Source organism: Festucalex cinctus, chromosome 2 (assembly GCF_051991245.1).
Source record: "Festucalex cinctus isolate MCC-2025b chromosome 2, RoL_Fcin_1.0, whole genome shotgun sequence".
NCBI classification, from domain to species: domain Eukaryota; kingdom Metazoa; phylum Chordata; class Actinopteri; order Syngnathiformes; family Syngnathidae; genus Festucalex; species Festucalex cinctus.
Window position 1 is genome coordinate 31,255,639 of NC_135412.1, and position 27,966 is coordinate 31,283,604.

Here is a 27,966-nt window from a genome sequence, read left to right on the forward strand (position 1 = left end):
TCTGTTTCGTTTTGTTGGCCTACTTATAGGCAAAGACAACAAATATATGCCGATTGTGTTGATTTTTGTTGCAGTCCAATTACAGATGTCGTTTGAAAGAAACCTCAAGAGAGCACGGCGCAGCTTTTATTGACTAGATCACATAAGCTCTTGGGAAATAGCCCCCTGCCCCCTCCTCCAAAATCCCCTCTTGCTGCTTCACAATCAAGAGGAGCTTATTTTCGACACACCTCCCAGGATGTGCAGCTGCCAGGTGTAGTTGTGAGTGAATGGGAGGCAGGTGCAGCCTGCAAACAGGGAACATCGTCTGTGTTGCAGGCAGCGCTCATGACATGCAGAGTCTATTAGTTTTCTCACTGGGTACAATGTGAGCCCCGAGGGAAGAACACTACTCTGAAGGCAGCGTCCATGGGAGGAGTCTTACATAACCACTCGTATAATGTCAATGAAAACTGCTCATTTCAAAGGAGCATGAATAACTGGATGCAGTGTGATTCATTCTGCATGTGAGCTTTGGTGTGGTCACAAAATTAGGTACTCTTGAAAAAGTTTGGCTTTCACAGTGGCCGTAGTGACCACTGTAGAGAGATATTACACAATGTTGAGGTTTTTTTTTGTTTTTTTGTTTTTAATTGTTACATTGTTTTCATTACGGATGTTCGATACCGATACTCAATTCTAGAATAGTCACCGATACAATACCAAATACCGATACCACTAGTACATAAAATCCCCCCCAAAAATGACACATAATTTTAAAGGCATACCTATATATTCCAATGTGATATTTTTACTAAAATAAAAACATTGGCATTAATGGTAATTTTTTCTACCATTTACCAGCACCATTTTCTCTAATTTCTAGTTCCTGTTTGTAAAATGTCCACAAGAGGACAGCCACCGTCTCGAGTACCGATACCTTAAAATAAGGCTGGTATCGACACTCATCCATCCCTAGTTTTCAAACTGATAGTGCAATGATTTAGCGACATGCACTGTAACATTTATTGATGTTTGTATTTGTAGTTGTAGTTTATATTAGATGTATATGCATTGCACTGTAAAGAAAATCTGAGCAGTAAGCACCAAAATTTGATAAAAATTAAGACGTTACTTACTGTATTCTGTCTTAAAAAAAAAAAAACAACCTTACAATTACAGTAGATACATTATTGAAACATACTTTATCAACAAAACTACAGCATCCTTAACTATTTTGCCTCAATACTGATTTGATCCACCCAATCACTCCCAACAAGGACATGTGTCAAATTTCTTAAAGATATACCACTCAATATATCAACATACAGTCGGTTTAAATTCTTCTGCATAGGTCACTGTTTTGTGTTCTAAGGCAAGGATTTGTCTCTTAGCCTACCCTATATTCTTTTCTGGCCCCCAAATATTGAATGCCTCTAACTAAATGCCCCGCCCCCGACCCTCGTCAACTATCAAATCCCTAAACTTCTGATCCAAGAATCGCCCCTACAGTATTCATTCAAACACACTCACTCAGAAGGCTTGCGTGTATGCCGCTTCCCATTCCATGAATGATTTCCCCCAATCCCATAGCAGTCTGTCGGTGCACTCCCTCTCCCACCGCCACCGCCACGGAGCGTCTTGCCGCTCTCGCGCGCATTTGGGGTGCGGGAGCGCGCAGCCAGCAGCCCAAAAGCCGCTGAGTGACTGAGGCGAGGGGCGAGCGAGCGAGCAGGCGAAGATGATGCATCTTTTACTTGCTTTTCACGCCACTCGTGCACCCCCGGTGCCTCTTCATCGGCCTTATGGAAAGGACCACTCTGATGGTTTGATCAATACGCGCCGATAATCTTAACAAGACGGCGTTCTCCTTCGCTTCGGAAGACAAAGAGGAGTTCGGCGGAGGTGATGCGTGTTATCTCCAGGGGTATACCAACATTTTTATCGCGGCTGACTCCTTTTGCTCACTTTGGACTGTTGGACAGAAACTGGGAAGCCACTTCTCGTGAAAACATGAACACCTCGTGTGACAAGTGAGCGGCTGAAAGGAAGCTTTGAGCGTGTCTTCAAAGGTAAGAAACAAAAAGCACCACACATCACATTAGTGATAAAATGCAAATACTGTTAGAATATTTATTGTAATAGTTGTAGAATTGGAGTAGTAGGTTATAGGCTCCAGTCCAAACAGGTGGTGTCCTGCACTCGATATGAAGACACGTGAACGCAGCATTCCTGCATAGACTGAGCTAATCTGACCTATTTGGCTGATTGCATTCAAATCGATTTTTGTCCGATGCAAAATGAAAAATGACCCAGTTGAGAGGTGAAATAACCCACTGACAGCACAGCACAGTATCCGTAATTGAAACGTGCTGGGTTCAGGATGATAATTTCACATTTGATAGATGTGGGGAAACATCTCCTACAAATAAACCAGATACAGTAGTAACATTTTATCAGATAGCTGCTCTCTTGATAGGAAATGTGCTCTCGAATACAAATGTATTCATTTCTTTAAAATATATTTATTGAAGGTGTGAGTGGTTGCTTTTCAACATTCAGCATGTATTAAGTGTCACTTGTGTATTTTCTGGAGAGTCCTGATGTTACTGATATCACTGTGCTTGTACTTAGTGAACAAAATGAACGTAAACAACTGCAGTACATTGGGTACTCACATATTGTTCCGCCTGATTGCAGTCTGAGGATATCTGATTTCATGAACGTTTTTTTTCTTCTTCACACTACTATATTCTGCTGCTATTGTGTCACTTCAAACACATAGTGTAAATACAGCAAGATTAAAAAAAAAAAAAAAGTACACCGGCATTTTCTTCCTCCAAAAAATTAAAACAGTTCTCTCTCCTAATAAAAGGTCTCTGTCATTCTAAGTAAGCAAAATATTAAGAATACTAGCACACTTGACATCTACTTCACTTTACTGTGATTGACAGTTTCAGAGTGACAGTTCTGTCTCATATATGGCAAGAATGTTTTTTGGCGGTGGAGTTAGGACAATAAAGTGATGGCAACTCAGTGCTGATAACTTTTAATTAGAACTAGAAAGCAGTATTTCCAACCCTTCAAGTAATGAGCCACAAACTAGTGACTTTTTATGCTGTTTCTGGAGACTATTATGAGACTCACTCCAGAGCAGATGTTCGCCCATGTCCAGACTGCGGATGAATCTTGCTTGTAGAAAGCCACCACTGGCTAAATTAAACCTCTACTTACCTCTTGGCTTTGACGTGATATGCACTACACAGCGTAATCTGGATCTTCACCGAGCCTAGCTGCCACGTCATGGGCGGAGAAATTCAGTATGAGGGTGGTTATTATGCAAATGAGCCCCACTGTCAAACAATATGCAGTGTTTGCATCAAAACTAGCAAGCAGCTCTTCAGGCTGTTTACAGGCTGTAATGAATGAATTAACTATTACCTCCATTTGCAAAGGATATGCTGTGACTGTCCATTTGAGCAACCTGATCATTTGCACATCTTGAATCAGGCTAACTGTGACATTATCAAGATTTGTATTCCCCTAGGAGTATTCATTAATATGCAGTGTCTCTGTCAAGTAGGCAAACACATGATGCCAGATCATTTCGACCTGCCAACTGATCCAAGGAGTTACTCCTCTGCATTTAATGTTCTTCACCACCAAGCACATAATTAGGAGTGTTATGTTACCACTATGAAAATGTAAAAGCGTGGTCATGTCAGCAACCATAGCAGGAGACATTCATGTCAATGCAGAGGCCATTAGTGCGCTGTGGATAGAGTGGCTGTCATGCAGCCGTGTCAGGCTGCACATCACGTGACGCGGGCGCGCTCAGTGTTTCACGGGGCATGTGTGACATTTTGTGTGTCACACGTTTGCCTGGCTTATTTTGTGTTCACGCTGTGCTTTCCTTCACTTGAACACACAACAAGTTCACACGGTGTTTACGTGCATCAAGGAGTTATCATGTTTGTTACCTGTGCCAGGAAGGGTCGCTTTGCTTTTTTGAAGCCTGCTTGAATCACATTGTTGCCAACTAAAAATGTTAACAAACAAACAAACAAACACAAATGTGTTTTTGTTGTTGTTGTTCATACGTATTTGAAAATGGGTCTTAACAAATTCGTTGTATTCCAGCCTTTACTACCAACAAGTGTATAGTGCTTTCAAAAAAATTCAATTACAAAGTCACTATTGGACATAGTGTGTCAGTAAAGTTCCAGGACTGGTGTCACTAATGGTATACACCAGGTGTGTCAAATTCATATTATTCTGATCATTAGTAGTCAAGGCCGATAACCAATATTTTCAGTAAAAAGGAGAGATTTTTTATATATATATATATATATATATATATATATATATATATATATATATATATATATATATATATATATATATATATATATATATATATATATATATATATATATATATATATATATATATATATTAATATTGAACAAAAACAAAAGGTTCTGAAGGTTCCCAGGGTCAGCAGCGTCTCTTATAAAAGTTAACTGAAAATTTTAATAAATAGTTCCCTGAGATTAAAATGGTTTTCTATTCACCTTTTATTGGCCATCAGATTTTTAAAAAAGGCCATTACCGATATTTGTCGAAATGCCCACAGCAATTTTCTTCTTGGTCGGGAACTGTCAGATGCTCAGGGCATTATGAGTGAAGCAACCATGAGTTTTCCGGCCACAGATCTCACATCTTTTCATGGCTTGAAAGAAGCAAGTACCGCAGCAGTCTTCGCAAACATGCTGGTTATTCATTTGGCCCACACTGAAGGGGGAAACTTATAGTTTTTGATTTGGGTTTGAAATAAAATATATCCTTTGTGACAACCAGGTCAGGGCCTTTTCTGACACACCTTATGTAAACATGCCCTTAGTTGTTTGCAAATGTTTCCCTTGACGGCGTATGCAAGCATCATGTCATATTTTAGTTTGAACCCTGTAATTTCACAACACTTGTCTTATTTTCTCCGTTAATACTTCTGCAGGAGGTGCACATCTATGAATATGCACATTCTGTTGTTGAATCAAATTCAGATTTTCTAGCCCAGTTGGAGGTCTGTGCTCAACTGAGTGCAATTTATGTTGCTTAGCCTGTGGTGGTGATGATGATAATAAGGTAATAAGCACAGTGCATGTTTTTATAAATAACAGATTTGGGGTGATTCTAATGGTGGGACTGGTCGGTGTGTTGAGACAAAAGCCGTGCAATATGGCTTGCAGTGATCCCGCCTCACTCTTAGCTTGAGGTAGCTTTACATAAACAGGAAGAAAGACTCGGGTTACATGATGGAAAATTCAACAACTTCCTCTGAGAAGCTGGTCACTGTAACAAAGTGTTTACAATTGTCCCACAGGGAGAGCAAGCACCGTGTTGTATTATGGCATGCGTCTTTAATACATCTTTATTAGTACATCGCCGTCTTGCAACTTGGTGTTGCCTTCACAGCAAAAGCTGCAAAGGAACGTGAAGAATAGCAGTTTGTAAAACAAATAAAAACGAGTGGAAGCTGCACACAAGCAGATTATTCACAGTGGTTGCCTTTTAACTAGTCTCATAGCCCAACTCAATAAAAGCCAAAATGATCTCGCTAACAGTCCGGAGGACTTTATGTTCATTGCAGAGAGTAAAAGCAAGCAGAGGCAATTAAATTCAAAGGGAAGAGTACCTCTGTGTACAATACTCGGAATGTTTCCTCTGGATCATTTAATCAGGACGCATGTTCTATTTAATGACGTGTTCACCAACGACTTCAATCAAATGTTTGCAGGATGGAACAGCCACTTGTCATATTTGCCAAGATTGATGCCTTTAGGACCTCACTGACTGGGGCAAAGGAGAGTCATTTAAAAAGGGGTCATTTTTAAGTTTTCACAAATGAGTATAGTATATGTATTTCATATATTTTTTTAAGTGTCTAAAATAAGTAAAAACAGCAGACTTAAGCAACATTATGCCTTTTTTTTTTTTTTTTTTTTTTAAACTTTTGAACTAACACCTTTCAATGATTAGATGATGTGAGTAATAATTAGGAGCTCATCATCTCTGTTGCTGCCATGTTGAGCCCGGAACACCTGCTGTAGTTGTCCAACAAATTGGTGGACCAACCAGAGCGCCGCTCATGTTGTATTAGCATTAGCATCAATACCAACATTTTTGTCTACTTGTGTTGAGCGCTTGCCCAAAGTTGATCCAACATTTTTTATTTCTGCACAGGATTGTCACATGCTGACTGACTTTTGTTAATGTTTAGCAAGGAGGGATGTAACAATATCATCACATCATGATATCATAATTATCACGATATTGTGAGGGAGGTTGATGGTACATAAAAAGAAATAAATAAATAAAAAACTCACATACTGTATTAAAAACTCACTATATTGTTAAAAAACTCATATTGGAGCACAATATTGTTTTTGTACATCATAACAGTAGTTACAAAGAAATAGTCTTGGTCATTCATTTAATTGTCATGTACTCTTATTGGCCATATAAGTATCATGGTCTATGTAATTCACAATGCTGTCTTCGGCCAAAACGGGTGAAAACTAAAACATAATGTTTTTTGTTTTAAAAAAAAAAAATATTTTTATTATTTTATTTTTTTTTATGGAGGTGTTGAAAAATATTTGCTGGTATGACTGATTTATAAGAATGGTAACCGCAGCACTGGCCAAAATATGACTAATTAAAATTAAAATGCACTAATAAACTAACCGCCAGAGGGTGCTGGAACTTCACAAATGGAACATCGCTTTTTTAACATAACTTTTAATATCGTGACAAGATGATGATATTGTGGCAATTTTAATATCGCGATATTGTGATATGGACGTTAATTTTTTTATCTATTAGTAAGTACATTCAATCACTTACCTTTTCGGCTATTCTTTGGACAAGGAATGTTCTGAACACCTTTTTTTTAAGCCACTGTTGTGCCATAGTGAAGTTTTGTGTGGAAGTAGCTCAGCTTTCCAATAATGGGGTTGTTTATCCTCATCTGTCGCCAACAAACTAGTTGAGACTGACTCAACGGCGCCTCTGCTGGTCATTGCCAAGTCATGAACATTTTCACACTGAACATGCATTTTCAAGTTTAGTGGGAAAAACTGTTTCAATGGAAACATGAGGTGGCTTGGTGGTTATGGTAACGATTGGGATCAAGAACTGAACATGATCAGCTGCGATCACATTGTGCTATATATATATATATATATTAGGGGTGTGAATTGCCTAGTACCTGACGATTCGATTCGTATCACGATTCACAGGTCACGATTCGATTCGATACCGATTAATCCCGATACGAATGGTCACGATTCGATACCGATTAATCCCGATACGAATTTATAAGTCGATTGTTGCGATTTTTTTTTCATATTTAGAAAATACTAATCAGTAAGCTTGTAGAGTGTAAGATTTATATGAAAATGTATTATTTATTTATCTGAAATTTCAGTCTTATAGAGGTTGTAATCTGTTTCATGTTTGAACAGCATTAAAATAAAAATATTAAGGCTTAATGTGCCGTTCATATAACATTTTTCCATGCTCAAGGTGTGAATCCTTAAAAAAAAAAAAAAAAAAAAAAAAAAAAAATCGATTCTGCCGATTATTGAATCGATTCGAGAATCGCGCGATGTAGTATCGCGATATATCGCCGAATCGATTTTTTTTGACACCCCTAATATATATATATATATATATATATATATATATATATATATATATATATATATATATATATATATATATATATATATATATATATATATATATATATATATATATTGCTACATTAAAACAGCAAATCAAACACTTGTTTTGCCTTCACTCGAGTGGAAAGACAGGATGCCCTTTACTCCAAATAACAAGATGACATCATGGAGAAATACACACCATAAATGACAGCACGTTGCCCAGGGGACTCAAGTCTCAAGCAAGTGTCTCCAGCTGCGAAAGAAGGATAATAATTGAGGTACCGGTATGTGTATGTGATTTTCCGAAGCATGTTTTGCAAGGGGTCACTTGTGTCCATGGAAAGAAGCGGACCGTTTGGTTGGTTGTAACATTCTTTGTTTGGAGCCCCAAAGGGCTGATACAGTTAATAAGAATCCTAATGGCGCTTAATTACTTGTGAGCCTAATTCAGGCCATGGGTGCAATGCGATCACGTAGAATTGAATTGTAGGGACTGTAGGGAGCAACAGTTGGAGAAAACCTCCCAAAATCATGGCCCCCAGCCCCTGTTAGTCTTTTTGCGGGACAGTGGGTTAACAAGCTGGTCCTGCACATGATTGGTTATGCATGAAGGCTCCTCTGCTGGACTCTGATAACAAGCTAATGAGCACCAGATTGATTGTGTGCTGACCTCCGAGGGCCGACCTAATCCCTTCCCCTGTGAAGGAGAGCTCTTCTGTGTCTGTGTGTGTGTGGGTGACATTGTGCACCACATGAAAATCTTTAATCCCTCTCTTCTTCCTGGACATTGAAGTATCATTGCAGTATTTTAAATAGTTGGTAATTATCTCCTTTACAGCCACAAAATGCATCTAGTAATTTATATTCCTACAGCTGGCAACATAATATAATGTTTGTCGATTAAAATTCTATTTCAAAATGGACAGGATGTCAGGTACACAGGTTCCGATTTATAATATAGTGACAGTTAAAAAAATAAATAAATAAAAAATGTGAAAAAAAGTTTACTGCTGTAATAGTGTGTAGTGTACTTAAAATGTCCAATATGGCACACCACACACATATAACAATATCTCCACTGGGAATTGTTGACTCTGCTTTCACAAATGTCATAAATGTAGTACCAAGACTGCCCTGTGAGAGGCAGCATGGTGCCAAAGGGCATCCAGACTAGTGAAATTCCAAAAAGAGAATGAGTAGTAGAAGAATGGTTAGTGTACTGTGCTAGCATATGTAATAAATATATACAATACCAGTTGTAAACTTGTATCATTTTTATTGTGGTATTGTATACTGAACATATTTAACATCTACAATTGTCAAGCTAGAGAAAAAAAAAAAAAAAAGACAAAAAAAAACCAAAAAAACAATCACTTAACAAACCCCACACACCGGATAATCTTTCAGATTAATCGGGTAATCTGGGAAAAAATACTTGAATTCGGAATGATTATCAGTATGTCTTTACCTCACTTTCATGGGTTTTCAATTGAAAAAAGACACAAAAACAGCCTTTTTGTGATGAGTAAAAGATAAAACAAGGCTCAGTGGTAAAGTGGTCCTTTCCCATCTGTGAGGTTGTGGGTGTTAAAGTGTTCTTGAGCAAGACACTGAACCCGATTTGCTCCCAGTGGACTGGGCAATGCCCTGCATGACAGCAGCTGACCACTAGTGTGTTTGAATGTGTGTGCCGTTTTTAACCCTGTAAAGCGCATTATGACTTTGTGTCTGTGAAAAGCGCTAAACAGACAAAAACTTAATTACTTACTTACTAAAATGAAGAAGATGGTTGGTGTTGTGACTTGTCATAAGCAACGTCAGCTAGCACCTTCAATATTCACCTTCATGACTCTCATTCATCATTTTTTACAATTCGTCTTTGGCAGGTATAATTGCAATTTCAGAGCTAGCTGTAGCCACCAGAGCTAATTGAATAAATGCACTTCTGCCATCACATGTCAAAGAAACCCTGCATATGCCACGTTGACAAGTGGGTTGTTCCAGCACATTTCATCAAGTCTAAACATGAAATATTTAAAGTGACTTTTCTCTGAAGTCATTCGTCACAAAGACCGTCTGTTCTCAGTGATTCTGTTATCATTCAGGACCTTGAAGTTGGAGAGAGAAAAGTCTTGTAATTGCCAGTGCTCTTTCTTGCAGACGGCAAAGTATTTGGCTTGGAGGCCCAGGGGACTGTGGGCGATCAAGCTGTTAGTTCAAATTGAAAGGAGGCTATCATTCAAGACTTGAAATTCTAACTCTGCTTCTTGCTTCATTTCTGCTAATAAGGCATTGCATAAGCCAACTAAGGACTTGAAGTCACATTGCCATCAAGTCATATAGTTCTTCTTATTGTAGTACAGTTTGGATTGGTACGCTGATGTGGTTAGTGCTTCTAGAATGTTTACAAGCAGTATGGTAATATTAAGTGTCAGCCATAGCCATCCTCAATGTCATTAATGACTTTGACATCCGGCACTTTGTGTTCTCGCTTCTTGCTATGAGGTTGTTCATTACAAGAAGAAGACAAGCTTTGGATGAGTCACCTTTTTGTGTTTGTTAAGGCAACCAGTTCACCAGTATCTGCCTCCACCAAATAAGTACCCAGTCATTGCTTCGTAATTTAAGAAGAAATAGGAGTGCAGATAGTTGACAAGTGCTGTCGATGCTTGTGTAGTGGTTCACACGTTTGACTTTCACATAGCAGTCTATCTCTGAGTGCCCAGCCATTGATTGAAAACCAGTACAGGGTGTGCAGTAAACCCCCTCCCCTTTCATCACGGTGGTTTCGCTCCCTTGTCTTTATTGTAGCATTTACAACACTTATTTTCAAGGTCTTTAAACGCACTTTTGAATTAATACAAACATGTAAAGATTAAACACACATTGAGTGACAGCAAGACCAATGGATAACATAAAAATATTACAAACAGTACAAACAATGTAACAGTGTGCTTATCCTTCTACATGTTTACAGTTAAACAAACCATTTTTTTCCCCCAGAACAAACAAACACATCTCATACGCCTACAATATTAATCAGGCCCAAAGATGTAGATTATAAATGAAACTACAGCCTTCTCTTTCTGGAGGCGTGAAAAGCAGCGTGAAGATTTGATGTTTAATAATCTTCCACAAAAACAAGGTTACTGTATACTTCCTGTTTTCATTCATCCTCATTCAAAATAAATTAATTAGCCTTTTGTGTCGCCATCTATTGCTCGACAGTGGCACTGCACCCAAAATAAAATGCAACAGAAACTACAAAAAAAAATTTGATTGGTTTTTTCTTTCTTATACATAATGGTGGTTTCCTGTTCAGTAGTTTTCTGCCTTCTTTGAATGTTTTTTTATGCACCAAAGTTTTTTTGCATTGGAGGAAAAAAAAAAAAAAATCACACTATGTGGTTATTTTTTTTGTTTGCCTCCAACCTTTTTGTACTTGCGTTTCAGCATTGAAATTAATTAAGATACTGTAATGGACATTGGTTTAGTTAAAAAGATGCACATATTTTCTCATATGGTCTCTTCTTTGACGGGAGATGCAAGGTATCGAACTCGTCATCTCAGATTCCTTAACTTGGAGGACTTATTGATGCTTTTACTATAACTGCTTGTTAGATTTTCTGCATCAAGCTCTGCTGAAGCAGCTCAGACTCTCACAAGCACCTGGGGACCCCTGGATCAAAGCTGGGATTTTTTTTTTTTTTTTTTTTACATCCCCTGCCTGGTTTGATGTCTTGAATGCTTTGTCATTGTTTTTTTAACATGGTCCGTGTGTTTGCTTTGATCGTCTCCATAGTGAATATTGGCCAGTCTCTTGTTTTTAATCTCATGTTTTGTTTGAACTATGTCAATTTTGTGTTTGTTTTGAGGCTCCGTCAAGCTTTCCAGTTCAAATACTTGAGCAAAGAGAAATGTTTTTGTTAGATAAGTTAATTGGGTTGATCCAGTGTTATCCAACTACGACGTGTTTGCTTGCTAAGAGGATTTATGTATGCATTTTGATGTAACTATGACATCATTTCAACTTGTGTTGATAGTGAGTGTTGAGCAGCTAAGTCACTTGTTCTTTAATACTTCCCATTTGGATTCAAAGCAGTTTGGACACTTGTGCTTTTATTTGCTTTTGGCCAAATTATAAAAGTGGATGCTGTGATGTGTGTAATTTTGTGAACTGTCACTGCACTGCAGTGCGAAGCAACAAATTCTGATTGATTATTTGCACAATTGTGCTCAATTTGCTCTCCTGAATGACTGCGGCTGTACTGGAGGTTCATGTTGTTTTAAGTAGAGGCCCCACTAGCTCCAGCTGTGAAAAAAAAAAGAAGCCTGTTAGGAATTCTTACAAAATAATAAACAGTACTGTGTATATTTGACAAGATATAGAGTTTTTGTGTCCATTATCTTCTGTCTGGTGCTGCTCGTCTTTCAAGCAACAGCAGACTGTGACTGCCATATGACTTCATTTTTTCCCCCTAAAATTTAGACTACACCCTGGACTGATTGCCAGTAACAGTTACATCGGGCACCTTGAGACAGACAACACTCAGTCAGTGAGTAGGAATTCAATTAACACTGCCTGCCATCATGGAAGTCTGGCAAATGAACCGCTACCCCATCAATGCCTCTCTTCCGCAAACACTGGTTGTGGTGATGATGATGCTGATGAGGTCATTTTCAGTCCCCTCTCAGGGATGCTGCAGTGCCCACAGCCTGCAGCACATGAGTGTTTGGACAAGCCAAAAGACAGAGAATGAATGTGACAACATGCCCTGGCTGTGTGGCAAGCATTTTTCACCCCATAGAGGGAGGGACATCATTGTACTGTATATCTTCTGGTGCTTTGGCTCGTGTTGAGTAGTAAATAGGGTTGTAAAAGTAGACCCTCGGCAGCAGTCATACTTACAGTTTGTGCATGATCTTTTATAGCTTGTTGTGACAACATTTTATTCTGTTTTGCTAAGCTCCACTCGCACCCATAGCTCACAGTTGTTTTCATTAACACTTTATATCTGTGATTTAGCTGCACGTTAACAGGCTACAATATGTGCAAAAAAAGAGAGAATATGCTCATTTTGCAGTGATATATATATATATATATATATGTTGCCTGCTAGATCAAGTAGCACTTAACTACAGCGCCTTGCAAAAGTATTCACACCGCATGAGTTTTTCAACATTTTCACATGGTACGACAACAAACACAAATATATTTCATTGAAATTCTATGTGGAAGTTAAACACAAAGTAGCACACAATCATGAAGTGAAACAAAGTGTATATATATATTTCAAACTTGTTTTACAAAAAACCTGAAAAGTATTTGCACATCCACGACAGTAGGTGGCAGTGACGCTGTCATTGTCTGAGTGCGAAAGGAGTTTAGCTCCTTTGCTGAGTGGCATAAACACAATTTCTATGGACAAATTATAATTTTATAGTTGTGGCAGAGAGTTGGGGAGGGGAATATTTTATTTTAGCTAGTAACAACAAATAATTGAGAAGTACTAGTTAATCAGAGGCTTTTTAAATTGTCTAAAATGTTTGTGCTGATGACAATTTAAGATGAGTTTGAATGTGACATGATAATTCTGAATATAGCCAGCTATAATCCCAGTTATAAAAGGGTATGTAATTTTATTCAACCACATTATCTTAGTTGTTTATTACCGGTTTCCCTCTTGGATTTTTTATTTTATTTTTTTTACTTTTTTTTTTAAATAGAGTGTACAGGTTTTCAGTCACATTAATTGTAAACACGTTTTAAAATGATTTATTATTGGATGCCAAAACCCTTGCATTTGAACAGGGGTGTGTAGACTTTCTATATGCACTACTGGAGTGGCAGCTTAATTTTTGGCCCTGCTGACTGATCACCCTTCTGTGTGAAGCACGACCAATGAATGACTTTCTGTATTAACTTTAATAAAATGTGGTGATTCACGTAATTAGTTGACTGGGCAGAAGGATTATGTCTGATGAAGGATTATTTTCAATTGGACTGAATTAATAGCATGTAATTGCATCACCGCCCCCTCTTCTGTTTCTGATTCCCAGGCAACCGGCCCAGATCTGCCCGCCGCTCCCACTTGCTTCCCGCTGCATTGCCCCGCCGCCGTGTCCCCGCCCCGCTGTGGCCTTCCCATGGAGAGTGCGCGCCAACCCATGTAGGATGCCTGCCTCGTCCCCCACCCTGCGTCCCCTCCTGCCCGTCACCACCTCCTCCTTCTCCTCGCGTGCGCCCGCTCTTGCCAACAGTTCATTGCGGCCCCCAAGGCTGTGCCCCGCCCCTCTCCAACATGGTGGATGACGTCATCAACGCCAACACGTTGGCTTGGCTGGTCTGCTCGGGCGTGTCCATCCTGGCCAACACGTGGAGCATCCTCAGCGTCAGCGCCAAGCAGAAGAAGTGGAAGCCGCTGGAGTTCCTCATCTGCACGCTGGCCGGGACGCACATCCTCAACATGGCCATCCCCATCACCATGTACTGCGTCATAACGCTGCGCCGTCAGCACTCCAATTACGAGTGGAATGAGGGATTGTGTAAGGTGTTTGTATCCACCTTCTACACCCTCACGCTGGTCACCTGCTTCTCCGTCACATCGCTTTCTTACCACCGCATGTGGATGGTACGCTGGCCTGTCAACTACAGGTGAGACACGTCTGATTCATGTTCATATTCAGATTCATTTATTGATGCTGTGACGCCATGAGAGGCGCACCAGGACAGGAGGAGTCTACCAATGTTGAATGCGAAACAAAACCGATGTTTATTCTCGTCTTCAGAGTGGCCAGTTGGCTTCAAAAAACAAAAGGTCATCACAAAGTGTCAAGGCTAGCAAAACAAGGTTCCAAAATAAGGTAGTCTTGGTTACTAAAAAGACACAACTTTCCTTCATATTGGGTGGGTTTCATTATTTGAGTCCTTCCAGTCCTTCTCCACTTCTCTCTCACATTCTTCCATACTTAAGGTGTGAAAGTTAGACGTTTTGTTGAATATTTTTTCATCAAAAATGGATGTTAAAAATTAAATTCGGCTGCCTATTGAATCGATTCGAGAATTGCGTGCTGTAGTATCGCGATATATTGCCGAATCGATTTTTTAAAGACCCCTACTCGTGACTAAATGTTATATAATTACGAGTAATATATTGACAAAATATCATTTGAGATTGAGACATGAGATTTATCCAATTTAGGATTATATTGCAATAAAAAAGGGTCTGGAAAGACACCGATTTGAGTTGCAGGTTTTGTTCTGATTCTCCTGAAATTGTGGTACATTTTTAAAAATTATCTTTGAATGTGTGTGTGTGTATGTATACAGTAAATTACATTTAATATGTATTCATATATGTGGTCGAGTGGTTAGCACTCCGCCTCCCAGTTCTGAGGACTCCGGTTCGAGTCCAGGTTCCGGCCTTCCTGGGTGGAGTTTGCATGTTCTCCCCGTGCCCGCGTGGGTCTTCTCCGGGTACTCCCGTCTCCTCCCACATTCCAAAGACATGCATGGCAGGTTAATTGGGCGCTCCGAATTGTCCCTACGTGTGCTTGTGTGCGTGGATGGTTGTTTGTCTCTGTGTGCCCTGCGATTGGCTGGCAACCACTTCAGGGTGACCCCGCCTACTGCCCAAAGCCAGCTGAGATAGGCGCCAGCACCCCCCCACGACCCTTGTGAGGAATAAGCGGTCAAGAAAATGGATGAATGGATGGATATATATTCATATATTTATAATAGTGTAAATTGCAATTGTTAAGTTGTGTAAAAAAGGATTTGATTTAATAAAGTTGTACTTTACGCGTTAAATATTTATTATTATTTACGCTCATAAAAGGGGAGGGTTATCAAACGTGTTGCTGGTGGTGGGCAGCAATGTACATGCCGTGCCTTGTCTGCCAGAAATGAAAGAAGAAGCAAGAAAACCAACAAACGTGATCCTCCTCCGCTGCCATTCCGTTCCTTGTAGTATGAAATGCATCTTGGGATATTTTCCCAGCCAAGCCAAGCCAAGCAACAACCAATGTACCCTTGGTTTAATTAAGCTAGCAAAAAAGAACGACATCCTGAAATTCTGTGTGGTCTTGGCTTATGCATACTTTCAATTGGAACAGTACTTGGGCCGCCATTGATGACGTCTCATAAAATCACAAGGACGTAAGTAAGGTTTTTAACACATTTTGAAACATCGAAATAGTAGTACAAATTCATTTAAAGCTAGTCACATGATATAAGTGCGATGAAATACGGAAATATGGCAGCGAGATATGCGTACTGCTTTGGAAGTACGTTCTTGAGACCGGGCTTACTCAGACCCAACTCGTACTCTGTGTTCTTGACATTGAGAAACAATTTTCCTCAGGAACTTTTTTTTCTCGCCTCGCTCCAGTCAGCCAGGCCTGCTTTAATCAAGGGGTCTAAGTGACCACACCTGCTGGTGTTGTGAGGGAGGCATCCTGGGAGATGTAGTGTCCAGATGGCCGGCCATTTTGGTGCTTCTGAAAAGGAATGTCGCGTCCCTCAACTTTACAATACCTTATTTAAAGGCCATGTTCCCCAGTTATAACCCATCCGAACTGGAAGCGTGGCGGGCTGCCATTCAGCACCCCAATTTCATTTATTATTGTCTTGTTATGGGAATGCTGACGAGCCCACATTTTTTTTTGACATTATACTTATTTTAAACCAATCAAAATTGAAAATATTCCCCAAATTCAGGTAATTTAGGGAACTATTTTTCACATTTCTGTATAGTTCTCCCACAATTGCACATTTTTCCACATAATAAAATTAATGTGAAGACATTCGACAAAATAATCCTTATCTTTCACATTACAACTTTAGCCTGTTCAGCTCATTCAGTACACCTTGTGCGCTATTTTTCACTTCTTTTTTTTTTTTTTATATTCCTCATTTTCCATGACAACATCCTAAATGGTTGCCTACATTTACCGGTACTTACCTACTCCTTCCACATTTCTCGACCAACTAAACCATAAAAGTCTTCAGCTCATTCACAACATATATGGAGCTATTATAATATTCTCCAAATTCACAACAAAATTCCCAAATGAAGAGATATTTACTCATTCTTCCACATTTAAGCCGATTCAAACCATTCTAACTACATTCAATATTCCAACTCTGACAATTCTGAACAGTAACATTAGCACTGTGACAGGTGCTAACACAATACAAGAGGTGGCCCACTAATATTATAGAGCACCAAGGTCAAATGGATGGTCATGGTCATGGATTTCTGTGACAACTCCATGCACCATGATTAACAGACAGCTTCAGAATTCAAGAAGTATGGGTGGGAAAATGTGCGTAGCTCAGAAATGCGTATAAAAATAAAAAGACATGGGAATGGCAAAATCTAGTAGTCCTGAGAATAACCTTCTCAGATGGGTACACTACACAGTCTGTATTAAGTGACACTTCTCTGCCGCCAATGCTTCTGTTTGAACTCACACCCGTAACAATATTCCACAAGGAGCATCTGCCAGCTCTGGCCTTCAGCTACATTTGGCTCCAGACAAGAAGCGATATTAGCAAAGTGGCACTGAATAATAAAGATTCCCATTACCAGACAGCATGATCTTGCAGTAACACAATTTGGCCTCGCAAGACTCCGAAGACATCTGCTGTTCACACATAGATGCTTGCTTTCCAAAAGGATTTTGATGCTATTTTTGTCTGGGATGCATGATCATTTTTTTTTTTTTATTTTGTTTTTTATGTTGGTCATTTTTCAGACAGTAGGAATGTATTTTGTTTAGGTCGGTATTTGTTACACTACATATTTTCCCAAGATGGTTTATCATAGGTGTCTGTTGTGGGTGGTGTTTTAGCAGTGATAGTTACTTCACATTGAAGCCTTTTGCTCTTATATAATTATTATGCTATTGGTGCAGATGTATGACAGCTCGCCTTGAGGCGCTCCTCAAAGGTCTTTGGTTTGCTGCAGACATCTGTTAATAAATGATGATCATTTACATTTTCTTTTTGGGGTTAACATACAGTAGTCAACAAACGCAGCACCTATGAACATGGGATTGAGTTTCGCAGATGTGCAGAAAGTGGTGCTAATGATCATGATATCTCACTGTTAATCTGATGATGAGAAGCAAAGAATAAGTGTGCTTCCCGGGCATAATGCATTTACAGTTAGCCTGGCCAATTTGGCAGCGCTGTTGAGACAAACAGATGTTCAAATTCACAATCTATAACACTCACATACTGGTGTGATACCAAACTGGCCACAACAGTAGGTACACCTGCACAATTGAATCAAGCCCAGCACAAAAGTTGTATTCGTTTTGGTCAGAGAGGTAGTAACTTCCAAGATCTTTAAATCCATTATGCATGTTTGAAGATGTCTGCTGAAAATATGTGAAAAGAGTGACAACTATCCATCCATCCATCTTCTGAACCACTTACTCCTCACAAGGGTCGCGGGGGGTGCTGGAGCCTATCCCAGCTGGCTATGGGCAGTAGGCCATGTACACTCTGAACTTGCCAGCCATTTGCAGGGCACACAGAGACAAACAACCATCCACACTCACACGCACACCTAGGGACAATTCGGAACGTCCAATTAACCTGCCATGCATGTCTTTGGAATGTGGGAGGAGACCGGAGTACCCGGAGAAGACCCATGGGAGAACATGCGAACTCCACCCAGAAAGGCTGGCGCCTGGACTCGAACCCGAGTCCTCCGTACTGGGAGGCAGACATGCTAACCACTGAACCACCGTGCCTGCCCGAATGACAACTATGTAGTACTAAATTGTGGGGCTATAACTTGAACTCATTTCAGTTGTCCAGAATTTTTGGGGCGTGGCTAAAACAACATGAGTCCCTCTCTATAAGAACTGAGTGCCTACGCTCGCATCTGTGGTGATCCGGCACAATGGCGAGTTGCGTATTTCTTACAGCGAGATCCATATTTACAATTATAGCATGCAATTAGCTAGCTAGCTAGCTAGCTATTACTACACCCCGTCGCTGAGAGAAGGCCAGGAATCCTGTTAGATCAAGAGAAAGCTGGTGGCTACAGCACGTCTAATGGGAAGCCCCGGGGTGACACTGTGGCATAAATTGCAGCCACTTTAAAGTGGCTACATTTTCGTGGCTCAAACATTTATTGCTTTGTAGGCAAAAACCCCCCCAAAAAACAGATGAAAGTCGTTACTCGTTAGCAACATTGCGTGTCAAATTTCAAGAACATTCATTTACTTTGCAGTGGTTTCCATTGTACAACCTATCGTTAAATATGTTTTGTTCAGTCAAAATAGCAACAGCTCACATGATTACAGGGCTGTTTTATAACATTGTGAACCACAAAATAACATTGTTGAATTATTTAGGAATTGTTCATCAAAGCTGGACATTGACGGTAGCATAATGTTAGATACAGCTCGTGACTTATATTATTAATTATGGAAGGGTAATGTGGCTAGCTGGTGAATTGTTAGGTTTCATGCTTTTGTCCCATTCACGCCACCTTTCACTTCCTTTCTGACTGACATTGTACTCGCCACTTCATTTGAATATTCATTTGTTGTGGTGCAAAAACGCCATGTAAATGCTGTTCGTTTTTCATTCTCCATATTTGCCCTGCTGAGCAAGCATGGCTGCCTTGTCTCTGACATTAACACACACTGAAGGCCTGAATAATGAATTTCAACCTTGTAGTTGGGCTGCTGCTCTCTCACAGCGTCCACTGTCCTTTGCAACGCTCATTCACGCAATATATTCAAGCTGCTTAGTGATGTAATCTCTCGGCTATAGGAATTGGAGGAATATTGAGGAAAGATGAGCGTTATTGCTCTCAGTGTCTTCGCACAAAGCTGCAGAAGCTATTGTTACCTTTCATTTTGCAACCATGTATGTCAAATAATCCTTTAAAAATAGATTAGGACATGGAAACAGCAATATTTTGATTTGTTTGTGTATATATATTTTTTATGTTTTGCTGCTTTTTCGAGAGGATTTTAGCAAGTGGAAATATTAGACAGGCAACATTTATCCCTGTTCTGGTGATTAGGTGTTTTCTGTAATAATGCAGCACACTTGTCTCAATTATATTAATTAGCAGTCATTTATTGGTAGTCTCAATATTAGCGCTTCCGTTTTTTGAGTGTGGGGGTGGTGGTGGGTGGAATCTTTTCCACTATGAAAGACTTTCATTTTTTTTTCTAATAAAAAAAACATGTAGGCCAATAATTTATTTTGAGAAATACAGGAAAAATTAATATGTATATTAAGTCAAAAAAAGGTTGCCTTCATTTATTTTTTAATAAAAAAATAATAATCTTTATTCTTGAATGTCACTGTTACAATCAACTTCCAACACAGTAAATTGGCAAAACAGTGTCATTTTTATGTTAAGCAGGATGTCAGCATTTGCTGAATGTAACTTTTAAAGTAACTTGTAATCTAACATAGTTACTTTTAAAATCAAGTAATCAGTAAAGTAACCGTTACTTTTTAAAGCAATTGAAGTAACCAAGATACTTTTCTCGAGGTAACTGTGGCAACACTGGTTAAATCATTAAAAAAAAAAAAAAAAAAAAAAAAATCACAATTATGTGGTTTTATTTTCTACAATTTAATCAAACAAGTCATTTTGATCATGCATTTCCTTTTTTTGTAATTATATTATTATGAGACAACTGCCTCATTAAGAAATATTCTGACATTCTCAGTGACATGTTGACCAACATGTTGTCTTTCTTCAATGGAGGCTGAAACAATGGATAGTTGCAGAGTAATATATTCACATGTATGATTCAGAATTTCCACTAAACTTTGTTTGTAGGTGGTGATAATAACTCCCCATACTCCTACTTTGTCCTATGTTGCTGAAGTCCAGACTTTAATAGGAACATCTGTCACTAGCTGTTTTATTTCACGTATATATGTGTGCGAGAGAAAGGAGCGATCGCCAAAGGACACAAAAACATTTAGCAAAGTGCTTGGCTGCAACAATATATTTGGAGATGTGAGGACCACCAAATCCCTCTGCACAGATATAGAACAAAATGACAAATTGACCACAGGATGTGAAGCACAATTTTTTGCCATCAGTAAAGAGCTCTTACATCACTCTAGTATTCAACTTCAGTTTGTCTAAGCGATAATGATACAGTGTGCACCTTTTTTCAGCTTGTTTTTTCACACTACAAGGATGACATTGTACTGTATTTCTTTTACAATAAAACTCATAAAACTCCCTTTTCAAATCCTGTCAAAAAAGTAATGGGTAGTGTTGTACATAATGTTATATATATATAAATATATACGTATATATATATATATATATATATATATATATATATATATATATATAGTAAGTGTATGGACCATTCAGAGCAATTGTAAGCATGTGCTACGGTTCTGGTTGTCCATGTGCTGTTAAAATCATTCGAAATGTCGATACAATTCCGCAAATAAAGCAGGGCCTTTACGTAAACATTTTATGTGTTTGATGTGATTAATTCTTTTATTGACTGCACTCTTAATTCAAAACACTCGCATAGGTATCTGAAACAGCATGTAATAGGAGGTTTGCAAATATGCCTGTGAGTAATAGAATTGCTCACTAGTGAGTTGAGTTTGCTGCCAGCAACCAGTGCTTGTATCTTGAATTTTGGCTCACAAGTCAAAGCAAAGTGGGGTACTTGTATCTGAAGGTGGAACTTTGTGTTGTTTTGAGCTTTTTAGCGTTTCCTATACTAAATCGTGCGTTTGTGTTTCCAGGCTGAGCAACACCAAGAAGCAGGCGGTGCACACGGTGATGGGGATCTGGATGGTCTCATTCATCCTGTCCACGCTTCCAGCAGTGGGCTGGCACGACACCATCGACCGCTTCTACACCTCCGACTGCCGATTCATTGTGACAGAGATCGGCCTGGGGTTTGGGGTTTGCTTCCTGCTCTTGATTGGCGGTAGCGTGACTATGGGTGTGATCTGCATCGGCATTGCTCTCTTCCAGACCTTCTCCATTCAAGCAGGCCACAAAGCCGACAAGAACAAGTTTAACGTCCCCACCATTGTGGTGGAGGATGCTCAGGGCAAGCGCAGGTCCTCCATCGATGGGTCAGAACCTCTCAAGACTTCGCTGCAGATCACTTACCTGATCAGCGGCATTGTCTTCATTTATGACTTTCTCACCGGCTTCCCCATACTGGTGAGTTCAATACATCAACATTTACGTGTGAAACAAATCTTTGATCCTCAGCAAAATGTGTGATGTACAGAGGTGACTTTTATTTTATATTCAAACGCTTTCATTGCCAATCATCTTTCCCCATTGAAATGAAAGGAAATGCATTTCATCCAAGCTGAGAAGAACAGCATGATAAAAATTGCACTCAAAAATATTGTACTGTTTAAAAAAAGACCATGTAACCTCAAAACAAAAAAAATTGAGTGCAAAACACATCTTTACCTAATGTATTGTCAAGACTGTGCGGGTTTTTTTCTCTGAGGTCTAGAGTTGGTTGACAGCCAGCTTAATGTCACAAAGTGAAGGGGCTTTTGGTGGAGTGTGGAGCAAGGTCATTTTAGTTAACTAAAACTAACGAAAAAAATGAAACTACAATTCAAAAAGCTATTTTGTTAAGAAAATAAAATAAAAATGAGTGATTTTTAATGTTGACAAAACTAAACTTAACTTATTAAGTTTAACAAAGTCCAAACTAACCATAATTCTTAGTATCAACGAAACAAAAACACCACAATGACAGACCAAATATCAACTGAAACAATGGACTGACCAAGACAAAAAGAAACCCCTAAATACAAGCAAAATGATGAGACAACGAGGCACACTTAGACAGGATATGAGTAGCGTGGCTGATGAGAACCTAATGAGCAAGACAAAACATGACAAAACAGAATCTAATCAAAACAAAACAACAAAAGTCAACAAAAACAGATCATTACTCTTAATGGTACATTACTGCCGCCAAGTGGTATTATCCTTCCACTGCAAGGAAATCAATGTGACTTGATGGTAACCAGGTGGGGTCTGAAGCAGACTTCTAGCTCCAATTTTCACGTGTCACTGAGACAACAGCATCAACAAACAGTAGTTAACATTCAGAGGACATCAATATATTTGAAAGCAGTATTATTTGAAATTGTTCAATATTAATTGTTTGTTTGTAAATTGTATTTGAAAGTGGGCCAGGCTATATGTATGAAAACATGATAGTCTTGGTGATCCTTTTTCTTGAATTCACCTTTAAATGAGTTGTGTGTTGCAACCCACTGGAGGTGTGTTTCACATGTTGACTTCACTTTGCCTCACAGCATTTTATTCTTGACAACTGCCAACCCTCTTGACAACTGCCGAACCAATAAAACCGACTGTGGAATGATGATAAAACGATTTGATGTTGAAATTTCCTATTTCCATTCCTCATTGTTTAGTGTTTGAGGTTTGCTTGGAAATACATCAGACAGGACTACTGGAGCTAACCATTGAACATAAAACCCTGATGGTGATGTGGAAGCATGCCCCGCTGCTTTATTATTTACATGAACCAAAATGTTTCTCCTCATTCACATCTGAAAGTAGGCCAGGCTCAGTGCTTATGGATGTTGTGTATATGTTTCCATGAAGTCACATAGCAGGCCCGTTTAACGTTGGTTAGGAATGCAGGGGTCGTCTCCCCTCTTTAATAACAAGAATGTCACTATATCCACAACTTCCTGGCAGCACAAGTCCTTGAAGCTCCTCGTCAACAAATGACGGAGCGAGCCCTTCTTTCAGCCTGTCACCATTTGGCTTGCAAATTCCAGCCTCAGGCTTTCATTCATTTTTTACAAGTCAATTCATCGTGTTTCCAGGCAGAGCTGAGAGCGTGTAGCCAGCTTAAGACCGCTTACATGTGATACGAAAAGTCAGACCAGGAAGCCTGCATTCAGAGAATGTTCCGGGCCTTGTTTGAGAGATTCGCTTGTCAAATGTGCTGTTGTTATATCGTTTAGACGTCTGTCTATGTATCGTGACCTGATTCCTTCATTACTTCAGTTAGGTTGTCCTGTGTGCAGCCATCTTTTTGTTTTTTTATAGTCATTTGTCACCGAAAGATGTTTCCCAATCAAGGCTTGTACACCTAAGGCATGTTTAACTGACACAAGTGTCCCTGCACATATTGCAAAGCAACACCCGACAGCTTAATGCTATTAAAACGTTGGTAAAAGATGACAAAAACACAAGATGCAAATAACTGTTTGAGAATAATATCAAAGTGGCTATTATATTGTGCTATAAACCACACTTTCTTGATAAAGCCCCATCAAGAATCCTATTAGCAAGTGTTCTGCAATGAGTTGGCTTTCATAGCCATCATCTTCAATGATTCCTTCAGGTTATGCTTCTCGCCTTCTGTGGGTTCCGTTGCTATTTGCCTACGACGGCACACTGGGAGCCAAGCGACAAACAACTTCCTTGACAAATAGCTCAACTTTTTTGCTCTCGTTTCCTTCATTGGCTCAGCAGACAAGTTTGCTGCTGTGCGCGCTTTTGACGGAAGATATTGGGTTCTTTACAGTAGTTAAAGCAAAAAAAAAAAGTAACCATTTGACTTTGTTCAAAGCTAGATTTCATTTCATGCAATAAATGCCCGAGTTTTATCTATTTTTCAATGATTATTATTTGATTTATTTTGCACAGTTTGCATTTATTATTTCAGACTTTACAGGAGAACCGATATGTAGATTTATATGCACATTCGTAATAAGATTTACTTTGACTCTTTAATTATATAGATAGTAAAGGTTTATTCTTATTTTTTATATACCAAATATGAATGGAATATATAATATGTAGAGACAATGAATATGCTTCATTATTGTAGCACTGCTGCTGAAAGCAAAGTGAAGATGTCACGTTCCTTTGGGCGCCACAGATGCTATTTAGCAGTCAGAAAGATTCAGGACACTGGCAAGTTAGTTTGTGTGAGTTCAATTGAATTATTATTAGCTTTTTGTTAATGCACTCTATGTACGGGCCACGGCAATCTTGTTTTGTTTGAGGAAAGTAGTGCTTTACTGTACTGCAGTGTGTTTTGAATATGATTTATAAATTATAGTATAAGGTATAATGTGTTGTGTGGGTCATAGTGATGGACGCTTATAATAAGTGACAGAACACAAACAACAAAATCGCTCTCCTGACCAAATATGAACTATTTAAATGCATAGGAAGAACAAACACACAAATAAATGTTCTCGGATGCTCATTTACATTTTTGTGATGATTCATGCACTCGGCAATAGATTTGTGGTGGGAGCAAAATTGGATGTTACATTTGGAAGGTTCATAAAGATTCAAAAGAAAACATTTTTTATAGCACACCCCCAGACAAGTATTTTTTCTTTCTTTTTTTCTTTTTTTTACCTGAGTGTATGATAGGCAATATTTTTTTAAATAAAGTGTTAATTTGAATTCAAATAAGTTGAGTTAAATCATAGACATCTGATCCGACTTGGAAGCATTATAGTACTATTCAAACCCCAATAAAGGGGAGTAATGTCATATCACATACAGTCGGCTTCAGAGCGGTTGTCATAAACACTCATAATAATAAACATAGGAAAGCATTGTTCTAGTTGTAGGTAATTGGATGTAGTTGATGAAAGATTGCTATTCGGGACGATGCACATTGATTTATTGACACAAGCTGAGCCTTTAGGCACCATGATGTCATTTTCAAATGACGGCAAGATGGCTACCCCCTGAGATGGATTTTTAAAAAAACGGGTGGATGTAATGTGTGATAAATTAACTGTATATTAACTGAGTTTATTGCTTTCATTATGCCCTCGGTGATGCAAATGTACCAACTGTTGTTTTTAATACAAACGATGGATTTGTAATGCATTCCAACAGTCCTGTAGTCAAGTGGTGTGTTTGTTCTGGTTTTGCTGTGCACAGGTGGTGAGCTTTGCCAGTCTGAAGTTCGACCGCTCTTACAACTGGATGGTTCTGTGTGTGCTCTGGTGCTCCATTGTGCAGTCCATCCTGCTGCCCATGTTCCTGTGGGCCTGTGACCGCTATCGGGCCGACATCCGCATGGTGTGGGACAAGTGCGTGGCCATCATGTCCAATGACGAGGTGGACGAGGGTAAGCACCCCCCACGCATTCATGTCCTATCCACCTCCCATCCCACCTTCCCAGCATCCTTTTTCACCCCCTACCCTTGATCCAAAGATGTCAATGTGGTGGCTGAGTCCTGTTTTTAAAAGCCTGAACCTTGGACCCATCCAATGTCTTCACTGTAGATCACTGAAATTGATTTTATTTTGTAAACATGGTCACAAAACTGTTTTCATTATTTGTGTCAGCCAATGTTTGATTTTTATTTTTGCTTGTTTTGTCAATTTATATTTACGTGTTCACTCTGTACGCACGTGCAGGATTCTCCTTTTCCTCGGCGACCTTTTAGGTTAAGGGCTTAGTGAATGGAAATGAACCAAATCCAGATACAGTTAACGTGGTCAATACAATTTTAATTGAATTGAATTAAAAGGTGCATTTAACTTTACTAGTAAATATCTCAAGAGGCATAGTTACTTTGCATATGGTGGAGTTTGATGATGGTAGGTAGTAGTATTGTAGAAAAGGAAGTGAGTAGTAAGCTAATGTTGAATGTTTAGACTACATTAATACGCAGCCGTCTCCCTTTTTGTTGTTTCTATTATAATTCAATTCAAAGACTCCCTGTGACTCAAAGAGGCTAAGAGAGGCAGCAACAGTGTGTGTGAAAAGACAAGCTAATTATACTTATTATAATACTGTATTAAAATATATTTTGTAGTGATTTGCTTCACTATGCACATGAGCACCTAAAAGGGAGGGGGAGGAGGGGGGATTGCCATACAAAGGCCAAATTTACCGTGCAGCACTTTATTCACTCCATTGCATTTAAGATGAGTTATTTTGGCCCACAACAACGGGACGATCAAATGAATGGTGTCCATTCATTTGGAAGGACGAAGAAATAGAAAAGCACTTTTATGCCATCATGCTCATATTAGCCTCAAGTCACAAAGAGATGCCACACGTTTTGTTTTTTCTGCATCCAACACTGAATTAAGATGGAGTTTATTCTATTTTTGTTTTATAGCCGAACTGACACTGTAACAAAATCGGCTTGAGGTTATAGGGTCGTATTATAGTAGAAAGGAGGTTGGACATGATCGCGTGGATGAACACAATATGCTTATTAGCATTTTGTCTGATGTTTAAGTGGATCTTCATCCCACACAATCCCCTTCCCCTGTCCTTTTTCCTGTCATTTACCTTTCAAACATTTTGAGCCCCCTGGTGTCGTCCGTCAGAACTGCATGTTGTCCAGTTAGGGGTTAATTAATACCGGGTCGCTAATATTTTGTGTGATAATTAACACCTCCAGTTCTCTGCTTTCTTTTTCCAGAGGGCTTGCCATGTATAACTCATCACAGTTGTATGTATAAGGATTGTTTCCTGTTTTTTGTTTTTGTTTTTTTCTAAGCTGCTGACTTGCATGCCCACCTGCCTGTGCAAAAAAAGAAAAGAAAAAAAATCTGCTATCTTTCATCCCTTTGGCACAGTTTTCCCTCAAATGCAGCATTTTACAGCCAAGCTCAACACATCCTAAATGAACTTGAATTCTCTAATTGGGAAGATGCAGGGGTGTTTTTCACTTCTTTTTGTTGATTTCTGCATCCAAAAAGCATTTAAAGAGCAAGTCATTTTGATCTAAAGTTAGTCTCGCAGGACAAAGTCAAAACAAAAGGCAAATCAAATCAGAAAGCAATTGAACTTGTCTCTATTATCTACTCGTGTGTCTGTGTGTCTGTCTTGTGAGTCCGTTGCTATCTAACTCTGACGCTCGTGCTTTTCTGCACTTTGTAGAAAACAGCCAAGATGGAGGAATTCATGTCGACTTAATATATGACAGACCATATGACTATAGCTCAGCGCCTGAAATCGTGACCGTAGACCGTAATGCCAAGTATGAGTTCTCAACCTTAGAAAGGGGGGTCCCGCAAGGGTATCCAGTGAGGGAACAGCAGGAAGATAAAATGCAGTATTTGCAGGTATATTCTTTTATTGATTTTCTTCTTTTCTTTTTACTTGATCACATGACCTCTTTTGAATGACACTTCATTGCTAATGTGCATGGTCAAATGGCATTGTGGCCCTTTAACAGACATTGTGATGCTATCAGATCTGCCATGTGATTTGTCTG

General features: G+C 39.1%; 1 protein-coding gene across 1 annotated transcript in view; it reads left to right on the forward strand.

The window, feature by feature from the left end:
• The first annotated feature begins 1,518 nt into the window (after nt 1-1,518).
• gpr153 (G protein-coupled receptor 153) overlaps nt 1,519-27,966 on the forward strand; it is a 34,254-nt gene continuing 7,806 nt past the window's right edge. Inside the window, exons 1-5 of the mRNA XM_077514574.1 lie at nt 1,519-2,051; nt 13,770-14,364; nt 21,478-21,907; nt 25,667-25,856; nt 27,630-27,814. Coding sequence (XP_077370700.1) covers nt 14,012-14,364; nt 21,478-21,907; nt 25,667-25,856; nt 27,630-27,814 — 1,158 coding nt within the window. The 5' untranslated portion in view covers nt 1,519-2,051; nt 13,770-14,011. The remainder of the gene's footprint in view (nt 2,052-13,769; nt 14,365-21,477; nt 21,908-25,666; nt 25,857-27,629; nt 27,815-27,966) is intronic.